General features: G+C 35.5%; 1 protein-coding gene across 1 annotated transcript; it reads right to left on the reverse strand.

Moving 5' to 3' along the window:
* Nucleotides 1-9,944: 9,944 nt before the first annotated feature.
* On the reverse strand, nucleotides 9,945-23,290 carry LOC120342276 (uncharacterized). The gene is made up of 6 exons (XM_039411044.2): nucleotides 22,976-23,290; nucleotides 22,309-22,556; nucleotides 21,134-21,685; nucleotides 12,455-12,591; nucleotides 12,198-12,317; nucleotides 9,945-11,808 (listed from the first exon to the last, which is right to left on the reverse strand). Exons 1-6 carry the CDS (start codon nucleotides 23,212-23,214, stop codon nucleotides 10,900-10,902), a joined length of 2,205 nt encoding a protein of 734 aa, XP_039266978.2. The 5' UTR covers nucleotides 23,215-23,290; the 3' UTR covers nucleotides 9,945-10,899.
* Between the last annotated feature and the right edge of the window lie 575 nt (nucleotides 23,291-23,865).

Below are 23,865 nucleotides of genomic sequence, written 5' to 3' on the forward strand. Positions count from 1 at the left end.
TGTGCATTCATCTTATCTCGGACCAGAAGCCTATTGATTTTGGGCGAATTATGTCGTATAATTAGCGAGTTATCAATCAATTATTGATATAGTGATCTAGATTTTTGTAAAGCGAGAGAATTTTGAAACCCGCCGTGTGTGTGTGTGCGATGCGCAGTGCGCAAGTTACAAGAGCGGGTGAATCGAAACTGCAGTTTCTGTTTTGGGGGATCCCCTAACTATCGATCGATAAGTCTTCGGTTTCCAACCGATATTCTCGTTTCTTTATTAATCAATATGAGAGGTGACCAATGACATAGTTTGCACCAAACGTCAACCTCGTTGGTTTGTCGACAGTTTACTGCCAATGGCCAAAGAATAGTTCACTGAAAAATTTCAATGTCGTCTTCGACAGAAACACATTCCTCATGTTATCACAATCAGCTGTTGTGGCGCTTATATTATGGCATCATTGATTGCAACCTATGTTATGTATGCGACTGACATTGTACGCGTCGTTACTCACAAATAACATGTATGGACTTGTCACTAAATGATGCTGATATCACAATTATTTAAAACATGTACTTTACACTTATTGTAAGAAGCTTCCATCAAAACCGTTTTGGAGTTTTTGAGAGCCATTTTTAACACGCCTATTATAACAATATGACTTCCAAGCCGCGACTTGAAGATGCAACCTCATCGATATATAATATACAGTAAGTGCATGGTGTGAAATAAATGGGCGGTGTTCGTACATCACTTAAATAGCCGTATATGTATATCGAGGTGATTATAAGTAGCCCATACTACATTTGATATTCATTTTATGTATACATTACGATTACATGAATGGATTCATATATATCTTAAATTTGTTGTATCATTGTATGACATCGCTTAAATGCCCCCTGGTTGAATATACGTACATATGACATTGGCTGATTATGCACATTACTTGAGTGACTGTATAAGTATATTGCGTAGTCCATACGAGCATACTACATTCATCGGCTGTGTATGAACATTACTCGATTGGCCGTATATGTATTTTAATTTGGCTGTATATGCATATGATATTGACTTTTGTATGTGCATCACTTTCACTTGCTGTTATTATGTGTCTATTGAGTGATCTACTTGGCTGTACATATGGCATTGGCTGTGTATGTACATTATCAAAATGCTCTATATTGACATGACATTGGCTGTATATGGATATTTAGTTATATGAACTATATGAACCCTATATTTAGTTGGCGCTATATGTATATTTTTGGCTGTATATGTACATCACGTTACCAACCCCCCTCGAATAAATTAATAAACAGCATACATGAACACGAGAAAGTAAAATTCACATGCGAAGCCTACTTGTGGAATTTTAAATAAATTTTGATGAGCAAAATCGGTGAAGAATACAAAACCAATTAGAGGTTATGGACTGTGCCGAAATGTGAATCCCAATAACAAAATTTAAGTGATTAGCTGCTGTTTTTCTTGGTAAACAAACAAAGCTAAGATCTAAACAACAAACATAAAAACTCGAAAACTAGTTTCGGGCGTTGCTTCTTGTGGTTCTAATTTAAAAAATTTTTATATGAAAATTTGTAAACCTGGGCATTTGCCAATGATGGTCAGTCATAAAAATAACTTATTTCTGACACCAGTTATCGACCCCAAATCTAATGTAATCTAAGTATGCTAATATCTCTGCTTCTCTATACCGTGAAAAACTTGTCTGGTATTTCAATCCATGGAACTTTGTTTCTTCGTATGATTATCATGAGCTTCTCCTAAGATATCACCTTCCTAGATCTTGAGTTACAGATAAGTAGATAACAGTCCTTGGTCGTAGCTCCAATATGAATCCCATTCTTTTTCCGTGAAATACATTGAATAAATTCAAAAAACGTCTAATCGAACAGTAATAATAATCTACGCAGCCTGTTTGATATTTTCAAATTGAAAAGGTCATGCCGATCAGCTTACCTTTACCGATATGCCTGACTTTATCTAAATATATATATTCAAATATAACTAATGACTTTAAACGAATACCTTAATCGTCGATAAAAAAAAATGTAATAATCGGTATCCACTTTCTGATCCTGTTTGTGGATGTTCATGCGATTTTGTACATATGCAAAATATCTCGACGGTTTTGTTTCGCCTACTTTACATCAAGTTGTGTAAAGGGACGGAAGCCTATGGGCAATGGGGATATTCACTTGCCGAACCCTAACCTGGTACACACGCCTGGTTAATACCACCGTTTGATGGCGCTGTTGAACCTTGTAACTTTTGAATAAATCGGTACTATCGCATGCGGTAGATACTGCTGAAAATTACAGATATGTGCAATCAATGATTCGCCAACAACATTTTGGATTCCTGAAAGAACTAATTCTAAATGGGGGAAAGTCGGTCAAAAAGGTGTTAATCAAATCCAACATAGAAATTTTCCAAAGTAACATGAATACTTACAATCTAATTTATGGAATCGTTAGCAATCTTTCTTTGCTTGTTCGCAACGTACCACACTTCTAAATGTATGCCTATAACTGATCAAAATGTATGCATTAACGATGAGACTTATGTTCAAGGAAATTGGGTTAAATTTGGTGGTTTGGGAGGGGGCATTTGATAATTAGATATTTTTTACATTTCATCATGATGTCGTATTTTGTGTCTTGAAGAGTTCTATCAATTTTTCGGGAATTGATTTTGACGTCGCATTGGAATGTTAAATACTATCACAAAAGATAATAATATTAAGACGTCATGAAAAAATTTGTAATTGCAGAAAAGGCAAATGCACCGTGTACACACGTTCATCACTTGAATTCATTAGTAATAACTTGTATTTAGTAAACAATTCAAGAAGCTCAAACCCCTAATAAAATCTTTGCGCAAAGCATTGCAGCGACATTCGAAATGGTTTAAAATATTCAAAAGAAAGAATTTTAAAAATCAATTGCAATTTAATTGTATCAAAAGCTTCCCAATTGTTTAACAATATTTATCGCAGTTATTATATATACTAAAATAATAAAGAAACAAACATTCTTCCCCCAAATGAAAACTATTCTGCCCAAACAAATCCAATGGTCGAAATGTGAAATGATTGGAACAAATATGCGTTTGCCTTACCTTATGTTTGAATGTTATTCAAGATAATTTCCCACGGTCAGCTGGTTGTCGACGAGTAAATTTCTTTTAATTTTCCGACGTTCCAGCCCGAACACCCTTGTTTATGTTCGTCCATCAACAGCGCCCATGTTTAACAAACGGGTGTTATGTTGTTAAAATATTTTTAGAGTTATTAGACACCATGTTATGATGCCTATGCATTACACAGAACAAACACATTTAAGTTATACAAACTCTTGAGGTTTTTATCGATAATTGTGCACGTAATTCCACCAAATGAGAATCGAATTTCATATAAAAATTCCGAATGACATTTCATTTGTATGAGAGGAATAAATTTTCATATTGTGTCAAGATAAATAATATGCGATCCAATATTTAAGACAATGCTTGTCGTGCATGTGTTATTAACAATATAATTTTTATTGCATGCAAGATTTTGTTTTATGTTTTTCAATCATATTTAACAATTGAAATAAGAAATATTACATTCGATCAAATCTTTACTTATTGCGGAAGAGAGATTACGTCATAATTTGAACTATGACCTCCAAAATAAAACTTTCGGACTTGGGACTGATAGGCGTATAGGTAGTGTGTGTGTTCATGACATGGAACAAAAATATAATATACGTTATTAGGCTGAATAATGGAAACTAAATGATGACTACATGCGTGAATTTTTTGCAAAACTATTGTGATCAATCGTGTCATCCTCACTATTGAATTTCCACGGTCACAAACAGGGTTGAAATATATATGTTGCATTGTACATGAATGACACTCTTATCCTTTCAAGGTACGGGAGTCCTAAGCTCGTCCATTATATTGAGATGAAAACCAACTAAAAGGTTGTGACACTTTCAGAACGTTGTAGTGACGAAGAACATGTACAGAATATTGTCATTTGGGCGCCGTCGTGCCGGCGTCAAAAGTACCCGATCAATCTCGCAAAGGACGCCCAGGTCGTCGATCCAAAATAATTCGTTAAAAGTATCGATCACACTCGGTTTTGGGTACGCTATTTGTTATGAAAAACATGGACCCATAGTTCATAAACTTTACGGGAGTATTTTTGAAACTTCAAATTGAACATTTCTGTTCTTCTTCTGTATAATTTATTTACACATTTTCTTAAAGATGCTGCTTGCTGTTCGTTAATTTTCGGACGTAACAAAGCGTTGATATATATGCTGAATTAATAGCGTTTTATAAAAAAAAACAGCAACATATAATGCGGAAACATGCAAGACGTTGTTAAATGGTGACGAGTGGCGTATGTACTGTATTTGTATTATCGAAACACTTTGTCTAGTTATCAACATTCATCTGAGAAATTTCTCCGAATCTTCTAGGAAGTCGCCCTGAAGCGTGATTCAGAAAAGAATCAATCCCTAAAGTTTGGAATATGTTGATATTTTGTTGTAGAAAAACACTCTTCTTACTAAATTAGGGGCGCACGATTTCTGAATATTTCGCTCCAAAATAAATTATTAGCTATGCTAATAAAAGTGAAATTCTTCACGGATTAGATTAGATTTCTAGTCAAGATAAAGGATTAAACTTTTGTGTGACTTTTTGTAAGACATAACCTTCTGTTTTATTTATATATAGTTGGAAAAATATGTAGCTCCGTATCACATCAGGGTTGAAATGTTTGGGATTTACGGATCAACACCACTAAATGCTGTCGTGGGGGTATTTAGTAATAAAACGACGCTTTTGCAAAGGCGTCGCGTGTCACGTTATTCGATACGGATTAGCAGAAAAAACACTTTGCGGTAAATAAGTAGCTAAAGGGTGAAATTAAGGTTACAGCATAGCCGGCGCAACCTGGCACAGACGGATGGGAGTTTTTTTTTATGGACATGGGGTTAAAGTAATTAATCTGGGTGTCTGGTGCTGCCACCAAAACATTTGTAAACTAATGGCCTACCAGAATTAACTAGGGTGGGCATTTGGGCGATGCGAAGTGTGACATTTCGTTTTAATTAAGAGAGATAACAGATAATAAAACATATAAAAAATTTAAAAGGTTTAAAATAGCTCCTAAGTATGGGGATCTGATGTATTCGGAAGAAATCTATTTGAAGAAATCGAATAACGGGAATTAATGTTCTTTTTAAAAACCTTACTCATTTTTGTAACAAATTTGGCTACAAAATATATATATTAGTTTAGAACATTTGGAATCATAATTTTAAGTGAGGAAATCTAGAATTTATTTGAATTATGCCTGCGTTTGAACCAATTTGCTATTTCTTGGTGAATAGCTTACATCTACGTTACATGAAATTGATTCGATGCAGAGTGGCAACCGTTCCTTATATAATAAGTCAAGTTATGTTATAAAACTGCTGGAAATTAGCTCCTGACAATTTTAGCACATTAATTATATACTTTATGGAATCCCCTCCCCTTTTTTACTTTCTATTGATACATATGACTATACTACACCAATTTGAAAAGGTCTCTAAGACCTGACATAATCTTTTAAAAAGACATCAGAGCGTGTTGATCAAGTGCCTTCACGTCCAAGGAGGTTTATCGTGTTTTGTTAAGTTTTCACAGGTTTAGAAAAACATTTTATCAATGTTTTCTACTTACTTAGAGTTAAAACCGCGATAATCTGTTTGTTTTAGTGATGTAACGAAAGAGGGTAAAATGTAAAAAAAACATAAACTTATCAAAATAGGCTCAGATTCACACACATCTGAGCCCGGACCACAGCTGAATTATTGCACTGAAGCATGAATTAGAGATGGCAAGACGAAGCAAAAATTTTCGCCGCAATAACGCAAACAAAACGAACGATACTGAGGAAGGGTCATATGTGGGTCAGTCTGAAGCACAAGAAAAACAAAACTTCGTCAATGACTGGTAGTTAGTTTGGGAGTAAAATTGCGGCGTAATGACGGAATGTTCTTCAGATTGATTGACCGTAGCATTAACGGAAAACTGGTCGTTTGTCGTCGTTAGCCCTTCGACATTAGCGACGTTATACGCGCATGTGCCTAATCGTCCGGAATAAAAATAAAATGGCGGTTACCAAGTCCTCTCGCGTGTATTCTGAGTATTACCGTTTTTACACTTGCTTCACTCGCTTAAAAATACCATATTATTTTACTCAATTTGTTTTCAAATGATTAGGTGAAGATGAGTCTATAGGAAACTGAAAATCTCAAATTATACCTTAATTCAATGAAAGTATGTTGACTTTGTTTCTGTTGAAAATTCAACAAATGTATACTTTCCATGGACTTGAAAATCATGATGCAAAATCGACGTTCTGGAAAGATTGAGCTCTGTACTTTTGTAAAAACTACTTACTATATTAAAATACTATATTTCTGTTTTCCTTCCTATTTCTGATAAGACATCAGCTGCTGGATTTGGGTAAATTTTTTTAATCACTAAAAACATGCTAACTTTTGAGCAATTTTTTTTGCGCAAGCAAATGGTGCTAACACTTGGTTAGCGTAAAGAACCAAACAAAAAAATCTCAATCTTAAATAATTGTAATTAACGAAACTAAACAAGGCAGTTCACGAGACATAACTCGCGGTGTGAATAGTTCAAACTAAACCAAGCACGATAACATTTTTTCAGTGGTAAACATTGGGAGCGTTGAACGGGTAAACAAGAGTTGATTTGTGAAAACATCAAATCGCCATAATAGATTAAATACCATTTCGATGTAAATGGCATTTTCCAAACTAGAATGGTTCAATGACACCAGTAGAAGGTGGCGTAAAACTATAACATGTGTGATTAAGCAGTAGTCTACGATTTGTGTTATATTTTATAATAAATATAAGTCAAATCTTAGTAACTTTTACTTATTTTAATCAGGGTAAATATCGAGAGAGTAGTATCATAAGGTCACCAGTCGGTGCCTCATTCCTATAAGACGAGTTCTATTTAGAGCTATTAATATATCAGATTCATTAAGCAAGCAAATATATATTAACGAAATTAAAAATTATCCAATGTAAGACAACAAATCGGAAGTGACGCGCCATATCACCCCGTGGGTAAACTATTTACACAAACAGAAACCATGAGAACATGTCACATGTTTTAGTAATGATGTCAGGGAATATGTCATTTGTTATTCCCATAAATACACACTTCAATAATTTGTCAAAAAATTAAATAAAAACATAAATTAAATTCATTTCGCGTCTGGAATGGGTTGCCAAATAATTGCGACACTTCGATGACGACACATTTCAAGCAAACAGTGAGAAATACAAAGTAAATTATATTGGTTTATACAGTAATAATGCTTTAGGAAGATAGATTGAAATTAACAATGAACGGAGTTAACAATACTGGAGTTTAAAGAAATCTGCACTGTGAAAGAGGAACGTTAAAGTTTAATGCCAATTTAGCATAATACATGAAAATACGATCTACTGGGCACGATTTGATAACTTGACAAAACCTATAACATACAGTATCAAAACAAACCACACACCTACGCGTTAATAAGTCGTGAATTTTTTTTAATAAATATGATTTCTTGGAATATTGCATAAATGAGCAATTGCGACCAACTTCTTTATTAGAATTTGCCGTATCGGATTTTGTTTATTTAAGTTTTTAGACTGATCTTTTATTACAATATTATCGAAATTATTATTTCAAGTATTTAATTGGTATTGAATTTCGTGACTCGATTCCATCGTCTATATTTCGATTTATATTTATTTACGTGATGTCTTTTAATATAAAATTTTCGGATATTTCGTACAAAGCCCCCGTCACTAATTCAAAAATGTGAGATTTGAGAAAAACACCCCCGTCAAGTTTTTTTAACTACAAATAAATTATTAACCAGCTTGCGGTTAGGAATAATTTGAAAATTTGAATTTCCAGCGCAATCTGCATTACTAACCCTAACTCGAACCCTAACTGGATAATTACTAATTTTCTTATTTTGAGCGCTAGTGTGGGTGTTTTCTGGCGGGTGCTTTGTACAAAAGATCCAAAATTTCCTATATCGAATTCAAAAGGGTATTGGGATTAGTGCTTGATTTTTCACATTAGGCCTTCCAACTCAATGATAACATCCTAATATATTATGTATATATATGATGATTAACTATTTTTATTCACGTGACCCCGAACTGCCCTGTTTGGTAGCAATTCTCCAGGAGTTTTGTAGGCAGATGAATGACTCAATTGGTTAAAAATCAATCAGAAAAACGAAACCTGATTCATTTGTGTACATGGAAAATTGTCAGATTTACAGCATGTTACGAAATGGAGAGAATGTTTTTCAAATACCACCAGCAATTGATTAATCTGTAACTGATCCTAATTAATCACCTGACATAGGCCAAGGTGTGGAAAATTAAGTGAAACAAACGCACGGGTGGGCCTAGGTGCATAGCTGTTTCTCATTGTCACAATGAGTGAACCACTGGGCCGATATGCGGTCACATAGGTCGTACTGCCCAAATATCGGAGTAACAAAGTAGTTCTGTACCGGTGCATTATTTCACCTAAACATGCGTAAATAAATATTCATATATTGTCTGACTAGTGTATGATAGAATTAAGATATGAAATATAGCTCTCGTACAATATGGTATTAAAAGATTCATTAGCAAACTTTTACTTATTATTACCTTTCTACTTCCGTATAATGCTGTGAGATTGACATTGCAATTTTGTTCTTGACTATAAAGTATGTATAGCCCTTGTATAAAGCCTATGTTACGCCGGCGGACAGCGGGTCGCAAAATAGTCCGGTCACCGAAAAAGTATTAATTTTAATTGTATTAAATCATTCATACAATAATATCGTTTATCAGTCGATGGGTTGTTTGGGGTATTAGTTTTGGAGTCAAGTTGCAGAAAACACGCTCCTTTTTTGTGTGATTTCTGCAGACCGTGACCCGCATGCTTTTTCATTCCAATCGATTTTATAGGTATTGTTTACAAACCGCCAAATCTGCCACTGCGATACGTTGTTGGCAAACACACGTCGCCGCACAGTTTATTCCATGTCAGTCAGGAATGAGCTAAAATCAGCTAACTATACAAACACTGTTGTTGATCGATTCCCCGTCGCATCATTTGAAAGTGCGAGTCAGGTATACGTGCCCAAACGCAAGTGCTTCCCGCGTTTCTATATATTGCAACACGTGGGGATGCAGGCGGCCGATATTTTAATTCGAGGGTATCAGGTCAAGGGGGCCAGTGTTAAAAATTCGAATAAAATCACATTTAAAAATATTTCAAAGAAATAGGTGATCTTTATGCGGGTATAGCGTTTGTGTCAATATTCACAAAGTATTTTTGATAAAAAGTTATAAGAGTTTAAAATCTGTAAATAATAATATAGATTATCCTCATTTATTTGAAACAGCTTTTTCAATTTTCGGACTTTTGGGCAACAGCCCGCGACTATGACGCATTACACATCGATTAAATGTCGAGATCAAATGTGACGCTTGTGTTTACCAATTGATAAAAATGCAGTTGAAGAATCGGGATTCTTTCTCTGTGGTGATAATTATGCGCACTGCTTATCCTGATTCGTTACAACAAGGCTATATGGGAAATTACGTTTTGGTCCGACCAGTGATAACTACGTATAATGAAAAAAACAAGATTTTCGACAGAACGGCGATGTTTTAATAATCACACTCGTGTCATCATTTCGACCCATTCATGACAAATACAACGTTTAAACAAGAATCACGTAAATAAAGGTTCGCGGTAATATTAATTGGGGAAATAATATACTAACACACCAACCTATCCTACAGATTTCTTGAAGACAATATGGAGACTAATCACCTTTAATCACAAATTTATTTAAATAATATTTACAGACAAGTACAAGTTCCGAAGCAAAACACGGAAAATATAAAAAAGGACAACACTTTTACCTAAAATGGCGTAGACAGAAAATGGGATTCTAAAATGAACTAGCATGTAATTGCATGAAAAAAACTCACGATACTCCACACTGCTAAGGGGTTCACGATTGTTGGAAATTAAATAATATCACGCTATCGGATAAAACATAACAATGTGCTGCGAAAATGATATAATGAATGCTATATTAAAATATCAGATTTGGGCCAATTTCGTTTAACTTGATTTTAATTTTCAAATAGGTTAAAATATTCAGAATGCCGGACTAAATGGAAGGAATCGAAATTTAAAAAAAAAACATTTATTACTATAACGTTATTCAACAATCTTTTATTATGAAGAAATGATTTAATGACTATAATATTTTTAAGGGACCTGCATACAAAATGAAGTGTATATCCATCGCATCACAAACAAACACATAAAAAACACAAAGCGTTAAAATCAGCAGAGAAATGCATAAAAATAGATATATCGTAAAAGTTAAAAAACTGGAACATTTTTTTACCGAAGAGCCTGCAAATGTTGCGATGAAGGATTATTGTAACCCCATGATGATTGTTTTTGGTCAACGAGTAGATTGGCCGCAAACGAGCGTTAGTTGCAAATGCAGCTTGTTCCGATGCCACTCTTGATGCATTTCACACCTTTTGCCCGCGCATTATCAGCACTATGACAGAATATGTCTGGCATTTCACCAGACTTTAGGAAACCAACTCAGTAACGAAGAATAAAAAAACGTGAACCTCAATGTCAAAACATATTGGCCAACTTCCCTCTTGTCAACTCCGAAATGAAATCTTTGCGCCTTCGATCTTTGCATTTGCCTGGTGACACAAAATGGAGGCCATATGTGAATTTTCTGCAGAATCAAGCCAATCCAGATTCATTTTTTGGGTAAATCGGGCGTGAGTACGGTAGATTACAATGTTGCAAGTGACGATGTAGACGTGTCGGGCCCACTGAGCCAGCATACCCGGTTGAACTATCTGGATATCCTGCAGCAATAAGTCCACGGTAGTTTTGCGCATCAAGAATAGGTTGATCAATGAAGGTAGCTGCTGAATGAAAATTTGCACCAGATCCTGTATTTGCAGCGTTTTCCCCTTCTACCGAACCTTCTGCAGTTTGGCCATCAGTTGAATAGCAACGGTAGGTAGACTCGCTCGATCTCCCGGAGGACGAACTGTAGTTGAGAGCGGCTGCACCTCCTGCGTATCCGGAAACATATCCCGCACTCGAGGTTTCGTGGGCAGAATACATTGCCGCCGAATTCGTTGGACTGTAACGGTCAGAATCGGGAGAGCATCTCAAACCGGATGAATTGCTAGACCCATTGCTGATTGGTCCGTTTGGGGTCCCAATGCTCGACGGAGTTTGATCTTCCTCTGCCGACGGAGACGCACTGGAGCGTCTGCATATTGTGTGGTCGAGACCCGATGACGCCAACACGGAGCTATTTGCGAGTCCATCATTGCTAACAATACTATGATGACTGCTATTGTGTTGATAATGGAGACTGGAGTTTTGAGTCCCGTTCACTCCACCGTAGTAATGAGCATTTGTGACCGCGGTGTTCACGCTCCTGTTGTGCAAACCGCTTGTTGCGTTTGGCGACGAACTCGAAGACGACTCTTTGCTAGACGCAAGAATGTATCCATCTTGAGTTGAAGAATCACTTTCTATTCGTTTGGTTTGCTTTTTGCCCTTTCCTTGACCTTTAGGTTTTCTTTTTCTTGTCTGAATACTATCCTTCTTCATTGTAGGAGGTCTTGCCACCTAAAGCAAGGCGCAAAATATTTAAATTAATAAAAATTTCGTTTGTCAAATAAGTTCTACTTTGAAAAAGTTATCATTTGTTACACTGATTTTTTATTCTTTGTTGTTTAGAATTCGTCAGTTCAAAAGTTATTTGATATATAATTAAAGAGGGTCACGAGCAGGCCGTAGAACGTAGAATGTTTTGCAAGTTAAGGTGATGAAAATATTCTCGTAGTTGTTCGTCATTTATATTGGTAAAATGGGAGACATCTGATTATTATGTAAAAATAAATTGGATTTTTGTAGCGTGAACGAATACAGTCACGTGTAGACGAAAGTTGATGATCATTAGTTTGAAATTCAAAGATTTTCCGCAATAACAAAGTATTTTACAGCAGTGTACATACCCCGTGTAGTTTCTGATATAACCCACACGCATTGCATACCGGACTTCCATCTGGACTTCTGCGCCATAATGTTGTAACCGTTGTTCGGCAGTTGGTGCATACTTGACGACGACAAGAATTCTAAAATAAAGAATGCAATAATTAAAATCCGCATTAACTTGGATGACGTGAATAACGCTGTTTTCATTAAAGAGAGAATTTGGATTTACATTATATATACATCAGTAAGATGACATTCTTTGATATTCTCAGCTTACCTTTCCCTTCTGTTTTAATGGCGTTGATCGTCCTTCGCCTCTGAGAAAATCACAACCACTGCACAAGTAATGTCCGGTAACATCACGACGCCACATTTGAGTTACAGCAGACCCACAATTGACACATTGACGATTTTCTGAAAAGTAAAATAGCTTTTGAGTAGCCGTAAGAAAATGGCAACAGATGTGACACTTGTTCTATATTGAGTACAAAGAGATGACTGGTGAATTATTCGCATGTCCAGCACATAGGAATCTCCGGAATATCTGTACTGCTACTGACGAGTGTGGCGCTGAATTTACAGTTTGGATATAAAACAACGAAACGGGATATTGATGTTACAAAATATGAATTCTGCACTATGGTAAAATGTAGTTACATTTTCGAATACATATATAAATTGAATTAAGTCTCCTACACCGACACAATACCATATATAAATATACACCGTCAAGAAATTGGTTAATCGAATATTCCATAAATATCTTGGTTAATTTACGATCACTGCACTCTAGATTGATACTTTCATCTAAACCAGTGGTTCTCCAACTTTTTAAGCCGCGCTCCCTTTTAGAGTTTGTGAAGTCTCGCGTACACCTCAAAAATAACTATAGCTAGCAACAAGCTACAAATAGCAGATAGTAAGGTGAAAGTATGTTTTATTCGAAAAACACGTTGAAAATACGTGGATGGAAATAAATAATTAAATGAAAGTTTTAAGATGTGAATATTCAAATGAAGGCGGGCAAGATCAAATCTAACAAATATTTTTATTTTAAAATAAATTGTCTACTTCCCCCTTTGTGGGGCGCGAAACGAAGTGTTTAAACAAAACATCTAAACGAAGTGTCAAACGGTTTTTACTAGAACGCAACATCATTGATTTTTCTGACGTGGCTGCTACTCAGAGTTAGGTCGACCGCCACCCATTTCAACACCCGTGCTTTCATACATTTTTATGTAATTTCTCACACTAAGCGGCGTAACCACTAAATTCATATTACAAAATATAGGAAGGAGGACGGAAGACTATTCCGACACCTGCTTGGCTATGCTGCAAAATTACGTAAATTTATACGTATATAAAATTTCAGGCATTTTTATTTTTAACAAAATTTCCTAATTGCTTTTGGCTGTTGCCATGGACAACTACACTTCATTTTGACAATTTCTTGGTCATTTCAAAAATCAAATAAACCATGTACACATCAAATAAAAAATGAAGCCTTATCATATTTTTAACAGTATATACAAAAACCATTGCATGGGAGCTAATTTAATTCGAGTTGGCGGGACCACGAGAAAACCATAACATTGGTTCATTCCCGTGTGCAAAAAATTATTGGTCGCCTACCTCAAGTTTCTAGGTAAGCGTACGATGGCGTGTGTATTCAATTTTCCGCGTAAAACCGTAGACTGCGTGTTCAAAGTAATTTCGTTGCTAACGTTGCAAACTCACAAATGATAAAAATTTGGGTCGTATATTGCATACATGCATGGGTTGAAAGGGAACTGCACTGGTTCAAACTGCGATTGGTTTAATAAATATATCTACAGTATTCTTCTTATACCAGACTATTGCTGAGTAAAATGAACAATATCCGCCTTATCCACCAGAAAGGAACCGAACCATTATTTTTTTTTCCACCATAAGCTCACCGAACGAGACTTCATTTCTTACACTCTGAACCAGACAACTCCATATTAGACTCTTCGAGATACTCATGTTTGGCATATCACACAGGGGGACCAAGGGAAAATATTCAGAACCACGCTTATTCCAGAGACAAATTTAAATCTTTATAAAAATTCAAATAAGTTTATTTATTTTGAACGTTATACATTTAGATAATATGAACGTTTTATATATACCTCGTGTAAACGATGCGTTTTGTTCTTATGTGATCGCCGCAGATCCATAGCAAGCATTTATGGGTCGAAATAAAGTCAGTTCGAACTCCAATACACAAGTCAAAATTGAAAAGATTATTTGAATTTGATGGCCCTAAACCTCAAAATGTTTGTTTTCTCGAAAGCGTCATAACCGCCTTTTTTCAAACTTCGCTCAAATTGGCGTAAACTCTTAATTGTTAAAAAGAAGTTTGTTTTACCACTTGCTAGCACTATATTTTTATTAATGGCGCATTCACTCAGTGAAAATTAAATAACAATTTGCAATAAAAATGTCCATCAAATATACCATATTCGAAGTACGTGATTTATGGAATATTTGCACACGTGGATGGAAATGAGTTCACTTAAATTGCGTAGGCGAAGAGGCGGAAGCCCAAACTAAAACAAATACCTATATTGTTTTCAATTAATAAACGCTTATATTGTTACGTTAGATTAATATTTTGTCATCGCTACGCCGTTTCGTTCATGGCCCTTTCCGGGCAGATTACAAATAAATTCTTTTAATCGAAGAAATGGGATAGAGTGAACTATACCAAGATAAATATTACTGGAATTTTTCAGTCAGTACCATAACTGTGTGACATTGTCAAACTGCAGTATGATAATTAAATTGCCACAAGTTTGACAAAGTTTAAAACCGAAGTAAATAGTTTAATTTAGTAAATACCTATATTGAAAAAAATGGCGGAAACAAATATTCAATTTTGCTATGTTTGTAACTCTGTTGCTTAAGTTTTGCAACCGATCAAATCTGCACCTTCTCTTACATGGTATGGACGTCAATATTTCAATCTCAAAACTATGTCGAATATACCGCATTGAAACACTGGCAGTTCAATTTTTGATATACACCTGCTTCATGTAATATGGAGGTATTTAAGAGATATTAATAAATATTTTTATTCTGGAATAATTGCGACTATTCTATTAAACAACGCCTCTTTATAATTAAGCGTAATCATAATAGTATATAGTATTCACATGAACATCGAATTTAATTTTAAAATTGAAACCTGGTGTCGCTTAGCAGCTCAATGTTCCCTTCAAATGGCGATTTGGACCATTTAACCATCACTACATCTAACTAATTTAGGTTCGCCAAGATTGCATGAAATGAAGAGCCATGAAATTATTCGTTGTAAAAATCTATTGTTAGCCATTGTAAAGCTATTAAAAAGCAAATAATAGTTTTAATTAATTTTGGATTCGTATATCCTGTTTATAGCGTCATAGATAATGCAAATTGTACATAAGAAGAATGTCCAAATACATTTGATATGGCTTTTGCATATAATATTTAAAGTTTGAAAAATGTCAAAATTGAGATAAGCAACAGGATTTTCACGCCTAAGTTTTTATAATATAATTTTGAAACCACGAAAACGTCAACACGGAAACGAGAAGTGCAAGACGAAGTACTCCTCTCGGTGGATTAGAATAAAAAATACAAACACCATCATTATAACAAGTAGTAATGTGCGCTGTGGTTCGAAGGTCTCGGCCTGCAGATCTGTAAACGGCAGTTGCTGCCGTCGTTCGCTAAGCAGTGGCAGACATGAAAAATTACGAAAAGTATTTTACTGAAGTTTCACCGCACTGTGACAAAGTCGTATGAAAATCTAGATATTTTTAACGTCCAACGTGTGTCACATGTACAAGATGCTTTGTTTTGTTGCTATGAAATCAAGTTAGGGTAACTTGAGCTTCGCAAATTTTCACTTTTATTCAAACGATTTGATAAGAAAAAATGTATGCGTATATTTTAAACAAATAAGACTTGCAGTTTCAAGCAAGGTTATCAATCTCGTCATAACTGAACGTAACAAAAACAACAAATATATATGCAAAGAGGGGCATTTTGGCACAAATCACTCAGCTTGACAACTTTCAATTCACCCTGACAAATAGATAAATTATTGTGTTGGTACATTCTGAAGGCGAATTGAAACATCTAATCAAGAAAATACAATATGAATAGAAATCACAATATTTGTTTTCTTAATGTCCCCAAATAGTTTGCTTTTTCTTGTACGATTAATTCACTGATTATCATAAGACACTGTCATACAAACAATGGGGCGGGATTTCTAAGAATTTTCCGATGGAAGACGAAACGGTGTCTTCTGACGATAATCGTTGTCCAAGCGGAAATGAAACAATATTTATACAGAGCTACTTACATTTCTACAGCGCAAAACAAAAGCGTTCATGAACAACCTCAAAATATTCGATCAAATAACGAAAACGATATTTAAAGAAAGCTATCAACAATCAAGCCGAATCACTGCTAGTTTTAACTCATTGCGACCGGACCAAGTGTGCTGCGGAAGAAAATTTGTCGAAAGCGAGCGAAAATAAATCATAGACGCCAGGTATTGAACATATACAAATATTTTGTTTTCATTTTATCGTGTGATATTTTGAAAATAATAGACTACCTACATTATAACGGGTGATAGGTTTTTTTCGTAGATAAGCGTTAAATATAGACGGAAATGGATCAGATTAAACGTTAATGTGATTATTCTGTTTGCAATGTCGTTTTGCATATGCTAATCTTTTAGTTACACATGTAAAGCTTCCCCAGATTTAAACGATACTTGTTTCTGTATAGCAAAGCAAATGCCTTTTCAATACCAAGAGCTTTGTAAGGAAAGTAACCCATGTAGGTAATTTCGATTTAAATGAGTATGCAATCATTTTTGCTAAATGCATGCGTGTTTGGATGATGCGAGAAATGAAAATCATTAACAAAAAACAGCAAAAATAACCAACAATTTTGCAAAATGAAGAAGACAAATCTTTCTTATCATTGCAGCTAGCTCAAATTGTATTAATTGAAAAAGATTTAAAACCAGGTCAATGTGGAAATAAACGGAGGTCCAGCCACTTCTTGTCCAGTAGAATCACCATCTATCATTTCAATTTAGGACACTTGGTATGTATGATTTTGATTTCGATCCCAATTTTATCTATGGTGGGCTTTTCGGCAATTTCCGAAATCCAAAGTTTTTGAACTTTGTCCAGTGAATTTTCCTTCTGAGCAAACATTTATATAAAATTCTGTCATGTCGCAGTCACAGCATAAAAATGTGAAATCGGCGGAACTTAGGAACAAAATTTTAATATTCTTTGGATGCATAAAACCAAATTCTCGACAAGAAAAGATACGCGGGAGTGAAACGTAGAACATAGTTTTTAAAAATTGGTTTTGCATAAGTGCCATGAAACCGTCATTTAATCTGTCAAAACATTGCTTGAAATATTATATTTTCAAAATATTCGTATTTTATTTTTCGTCTCGAATTAAATGAGTATTTTGTCAGATCTATATCGGAAGGGAGTTGTTGCAGATGGAAGTTCAAAGATGCAATTAAAACATTTCTGTATTGTCACTGATTCACCGCGTGAGCAAAAACGCAGTCTTGAACTGGTAAGATTGAAAAGAGGAAAAATCATTTATCGGACCGAATAAGATAGTGGGCAGATGGCGGTAATTTTTATTTTATTTTTTAATTTTGCATGTGAATTTGGTGACCGACTACGTTGATATAGGGTTAGCGTTGTCGACTTTATGCGTAGGTAAGCCGGGCGAACCACTTCATTCATGTTGTGGTAAATTACGTTAGGTAACGTATGACCAATCGAGAGTATCTCGCCTTTTTAAAATCGACGTATAATTCAGAAAATCAACGTCTAAATCTTTGTCCGGCAATATCCGAAAACTAATGACAGGGACAATTTTATATGAAAGTATCGATGAGCGTTTGACATGATCTGTATTTATTTTTTATTCCGAAGTTAATGTTTATATATCCAAAAAATGCTCATAAACATAGCGTATATCTCAAACTGAATTGTTAGATTAACAATATCAAATTCGAAAAAATCGTGAAACAATATTGTTGTCGCTCGAGTTCACACGACTTTTGTCATCTCGTACCATGGCCCAAAATTAAAATGGCGGCAAACCTTCTCGAGGGCGTAATTAATTCTTAACCATCCCACAGAATTGCAATCGAGCGCGTTATCTCGCCGAATTATTTGGGATTGCCTTCGTTGACTTCGATTCAGGAATACAAATATGTTTGAATTCATGAATGTACGTAAATAGTTTGTCGACCGACCACGACACTAATATTTTATTTGAAATTAATTAATACCAAATGACGTTTTTATCGCATTTCGTACAATAGCTATACATTCGGACCTCCCTTTCCCTAGCCAGTCGTGGGAATAATGAAATAAATGCAAAATTAGGAGTTCTCGCATTCTTGAGGTATCCCTGCAATTTCCCAGCAAGAAGCCTTCCGCTAGTCAATTTTATTCAGGTCGCAAATGTTTGCAAAGACATAATTATTATTTTTACAAGTTCATAATTTTAAAATGCATTTTGGTAATACACTATTTATTGTGTTATATTTATATTTATCTTTAACTCTCGATTGTCGACGTCAGCGTAAAACGGGGGTATTCGAAAATGTTTTTCCTCGTCAAGCTGAGTTTCATTTGCCCGAGACATCAACGAAACCAGAGAAAAATGTTGTTGCTAAATATGTCAATTTTAAATTCAGATCTTTTTCTACACACATCAAAAATTGGTTGATTATTTTGACAAACCAGGAAACACGCAGGAGTAAGTTATTATCGGCCCGTCAGATGACGAACGTCGAACACAGCTGCTCGTGCCAAACCATCGATACCGGGCAATAAATTACGCAGACGGATATAGTCTATCAACTCGAGAAAACATAAGCATAACTCACCACAAACAAACAAGAGATTAGGCTTTGGTTTGGAATAGAACTAGCAAATTTAAACAGCGCAGCGTTGTAGTGGCATAAACTGGCATTCGGATATAATGATAGTTCTACATATGGATTGTGAATGGAGCAGGTTAAGGCCATGCCTGATGTGCAAACTCAATTTAAAAAATATCTAAATGATGTGGAGAGATTGTAACAAATTGTCTGTAAATAATGAAATTTGCGGAAGCGATTGGGTTTGCACAAAAAAATTTCTAAGCGTCGTTACGAAATTACGAAATAGACCTTGACTTGAAAATAAAGTAACAAATGGTGTTGCATATAGTTCTATTTGGAATTATTTGCATAAACATAACATTAATGAAAAAAGTACATCATCGCATAAATAATTTCTCAAACTACTCGTAAAAATCGGTCATTCAGTGTAGTCCATAGTATTTATGCTAATTTTAGCTCGTAGGACGGATGTTCCCCACTCCAAAACGAACACTTCTCTTCTGTCTAATGGGATGATTTCAGAAGAAAAATTCCCCAACATAACAACAAGTTGAGCAAAGTGCTTCCATGTTAAACAACATTCTCAGGACACTATATTCCATTAATCATTCAAACTTTCAAACAAACGTGATTCTGGGCTGATACGAGCGTCCGTAAACATTGTATGTATACAGGTCATACCGGGACCACTTTTGTAGCGCAAAATCAGTTCTGGATTAGTCAGCTAAAATGGCGCTGTTTGACATAATAATTTACAGCAAAACCGCGATTTGTTAGCTTTCAGTTATAAATTGCCGAGAAAGGTGTTCGGGGCGCGGAAGACACTCAGTCTATTTGCTCTCAGAACTCTCTAATTATGATTTATATCCAAACCATCAGGCGCCGTCGAACGCTACCTATGACCTGGTGCTTCGAGGTGGAATTGGTTAAAATAAAAATTATATGCATGCAAAAAAAGGCGCGACCACATTATAGCTTTGCATCTCGATTGGAAGCTTCAATATGAATATTTGGCTTTCGGTTATTATGGGCTTTTATGGCAATTACAATGCCATAATTGAGTACTGTCCTTGACAATCAAGAATATCGTTATTCAGGTAATGCCCTATTGCAAGTCCATGTAGCAATATTTCCCAACCGGTTTAACCATACTATTTAGGTATGTCAACGGGCAGAATTTTGCAAACGCGACATACAAAATTATTAGAGCGCAATTTTTCTGGTTATTTATTCATTTTCACTGTTCGCCTCCTATGATTATTCAATTATATAGGCCATAGGGCATATCTAATCTTCAGATTACTTGATTGGCAACACCAAAATTTCAAAATTATCTTGAACATATGACCTTGGAATATTCTACCAATAAGCTATAATAAGCTATACTGATTGAACGTCAAACGAAGTTGTATCAAAAGTTGAATGAACACCTGGTACAAGAACGTATGAAACAAAGTAGATATGATCAAACACTAGATGTGTTGTATATATTTCATGCATTGCTTGGTCGGCGTTGGAAAGCAATATGGTATACTCCGCTTTGAAAGCTAATTAGTAGCAATTAGTCTCAGCCTTGAAGTATCCAATCAACTTTTTTGCTCACTCTACAACAATTTTAATTTGATTTTTTGAACTACCGATGAAATGCAAAACAAGTTATGGTATTAGATCTAAACATATTCTTGACTGCTTAACACCAGTTCACGAAACCTATTTTACGGCTTACAAATCAATGTCTAAAAACGGCCAATGAACGCAATACTTTTGCACATTTGCTTGTTGCATGTACCGCGATCTGATAGTTTGAACTAAGAATACATTTTAAAAAGTCGGAAGAATACTGTTTTTTTTAAACACAATTTCAAAATTGATGGCCTGCTTCTGAGTGGATAAAGTATGTTTCTATATCCTGAAGACGAACTCGTTACCTTGAACTATAATAAACAACTCACATCGTTTGTCATGCTAATTTATCTAATGCAATTAATGATAACTCACCTTGATAATATTGTAAGGCTGATCCGCCCATGGGCATCCCAATGGAGAGCCTGGAGTAATCCACTGGTCCGGGTCCATAAGCAGGAGTTGGTTGGCCATTCCACGATTCTGATGAAGTTCCGGGATATGGTTGATGCGAAAGTGTAGCTGTTTCTGGGGCATCTGGAGGCGGAGGCAAAATACCGGCAGACATACTGGGTGGAACGGCATACGGCATGTGGATGGGATACGCACCGATTTGGGGTGCGTGGCCACTGGTAGAACTAGATGTAGCACCGGTAAGTTGGTACCCAGGATAAAAACTACCGTAACCAGTTTCACGAGAATATCCGGCAGTTTGAGAGTTCGGTGGGTAGTAGCTTTCACAACGTCGTTGTGCCTCGTATGTATTGTATGCGTGATCTGCGACGGACACGATTCCGCGAGACTCTGCAGTGGTAGATACCGTCTCCATCGAAGAAAAAGTTGGCGTCTGGTATGCTCTTGATGCCGGCGTCTCACTACTCAAACCGCCGAGCTCGCACGAAGATATTTGCTCTCCGACGACGCTCCCTGTCAAAAGATAATGGAATATATTATGATAGGGATCTCGCTTAAGTATATAGTGTTTGAGATTAGATAAAAACGTAGTAAAATGGTGTAAATATTGAATATGTAATGTTATTCTATATTCATAGAGTTTGTGATAGCGGTCGACTGTTTTTACATCATAATGATTAGGATTACTACTGTGGTGATGAGCCTCAGCTTACAAACTGTCAAAAGACAAAAACGGTGTATATGTCAACATACAGAAATATCATAATAGAATGACACAGAAAATTCAAACCAGAAGCGCATGAAAAAGGTGTTGGAACAATAAATGGATATATGAAATAAATGGAGAAGAAATGCATTGTCATAAACGTTGGTTCAGAAAAAGATAATTCGGTCTGTTTTATTGATTAAACACAATAAATAGTCCATTTATGTGTTACACGAGCCCACTAATCAGTAGAAAAATTCGAACACACAATTTTGAAGTTACAAATTTTTAATTGCAATAATTGCATTTACTTCAGTTCAGATGATTCGTACAATCTGACGAGGATATGCCACTATGATTTTATACCTTTGTATGAAACACGACGTGTGAACCACAAATAACACTTTTTGCAGAGCACTTTGAAACATACCGTTACTGCTCCCAAGACTTGTTCTACTTCTGTTTATATTGTTCCCGGTGCCTGTGACGTCAGAAACACGATCTTCTTCGACTCCAGAATCGACTACAGGACTGCCGCCAACGTCGGAAATCTTAGGGCTCACGAAGGATTTTGGTGAAAATTGAATATTTTGCTGATCTGATCTACAGTACGGCGTGGCTTGGCTAGACTCGTGACTTGGGGATGAAAAGTGATGTGTCGATCCGCTTTGTATAATTCTACAAAATGAAATGATTTGTGTTTTAAGGTAACAAAATAAAAATCAAAGATTGAGTAAATCCTTACAATTATTTTCCAATTTATGCAATTAAATAAGGTAGAGCACATAAAACACCGTGATATAACAAGTTAAATATAAATAACTCTAAAATCAAATTTACAACTTTGAAAACTTTCAAAACATGTTTGACAACTGACATTGATACCGGTGCCCTTACTTTGGTACAATCCGACGAGACAAAGTATTTGGCTAGCACTTCCATTGGTCAGGGTCATGTTCAGATTGATATATGAAAGCGCTTGAAATATATACTAAACTCCTGTTGCGACATCTATGTTTTCTGTTCTGTGCCAATCAGAATCCTATATAATTCAATGAAAAGTCGTAAACATGAATATGAAAAATAAAATGTCATACTTATGTGATGCACCAAAAGAGTCACCGTGTTGTGCAGATGGGCTTTCGCGGTTATCACTCAAATTTTCACAACTTTCAGTAGGAGTCGATGTCCCAGTTGTATCACTGTGACGCTGAGAGAAGAGATGAGATTCTGATTCGGCTCCCTGAGCACGAAACACATACGAAGGGCGTGGGTATGGATGAGATGCAAACGGTATCGCTGTAGCAGCCGGAATCTGTACTGCACCAGAGTACATAATTTGAATGTACCAACTTGATCAAATAATATAAATAACTGAATTTCTCGAAATTATAATAAAAATAATCTGAAAATAAAGAATAATTTACACAACATATATTCACCGCAAGTACAGCATTCCTACATCGGCGAAAATTTTTTTTGTACCCGGTGACAATAATAAAATGGCGAATACCCGCCAACTTTATTCGAATAACCCCGTTTAAATTGCGAATGGGGCCATATCTCTCTATATATATTTCTCTACTCGCTACAAGCGGGGAAACGAAGGCACGTATTTTTCCTAATTTTGCACATATGAATGGGAGATAATTAATTAATAATATGAACATACACGATGTTAAGAACTTCGGACATAAAAAATACTGAGAATAATTTGTTTAGATGACTGAAACTGGAATACGTAATAAATTTGAATAAGACGCCCAATTCGCTACAGCCCACCCAAAATGAAATCATTTTGTGTATTTATTAGAACACCACATACTATTTTATTGTTGCATTTTTAATAAATTACACATTCGTTTTTTTTATTTACTGTACAAAAAAGTTTTAATTTGTAATGAATTACTGAAATTGTAATGTGACGTAAAATTGATATTGTAAAATTGAAGAGACTGCCACTCCCAACCACAAATTAGCAATAATG

Source organism: Styela clava, chromosome 3 (assembly GCF_964204865.1).
Source record: "Styela clava chromosome 3, kaStyClav1.hap1.2, whole genome shotgun sequence".
Classification (NCBI taxonomy): domain Eukaryota; kingdom Metazoa; phylum Chordata; class Ascidiacea; order Stolidobranchia; family Styelidae; genus Styela; species Styela clava.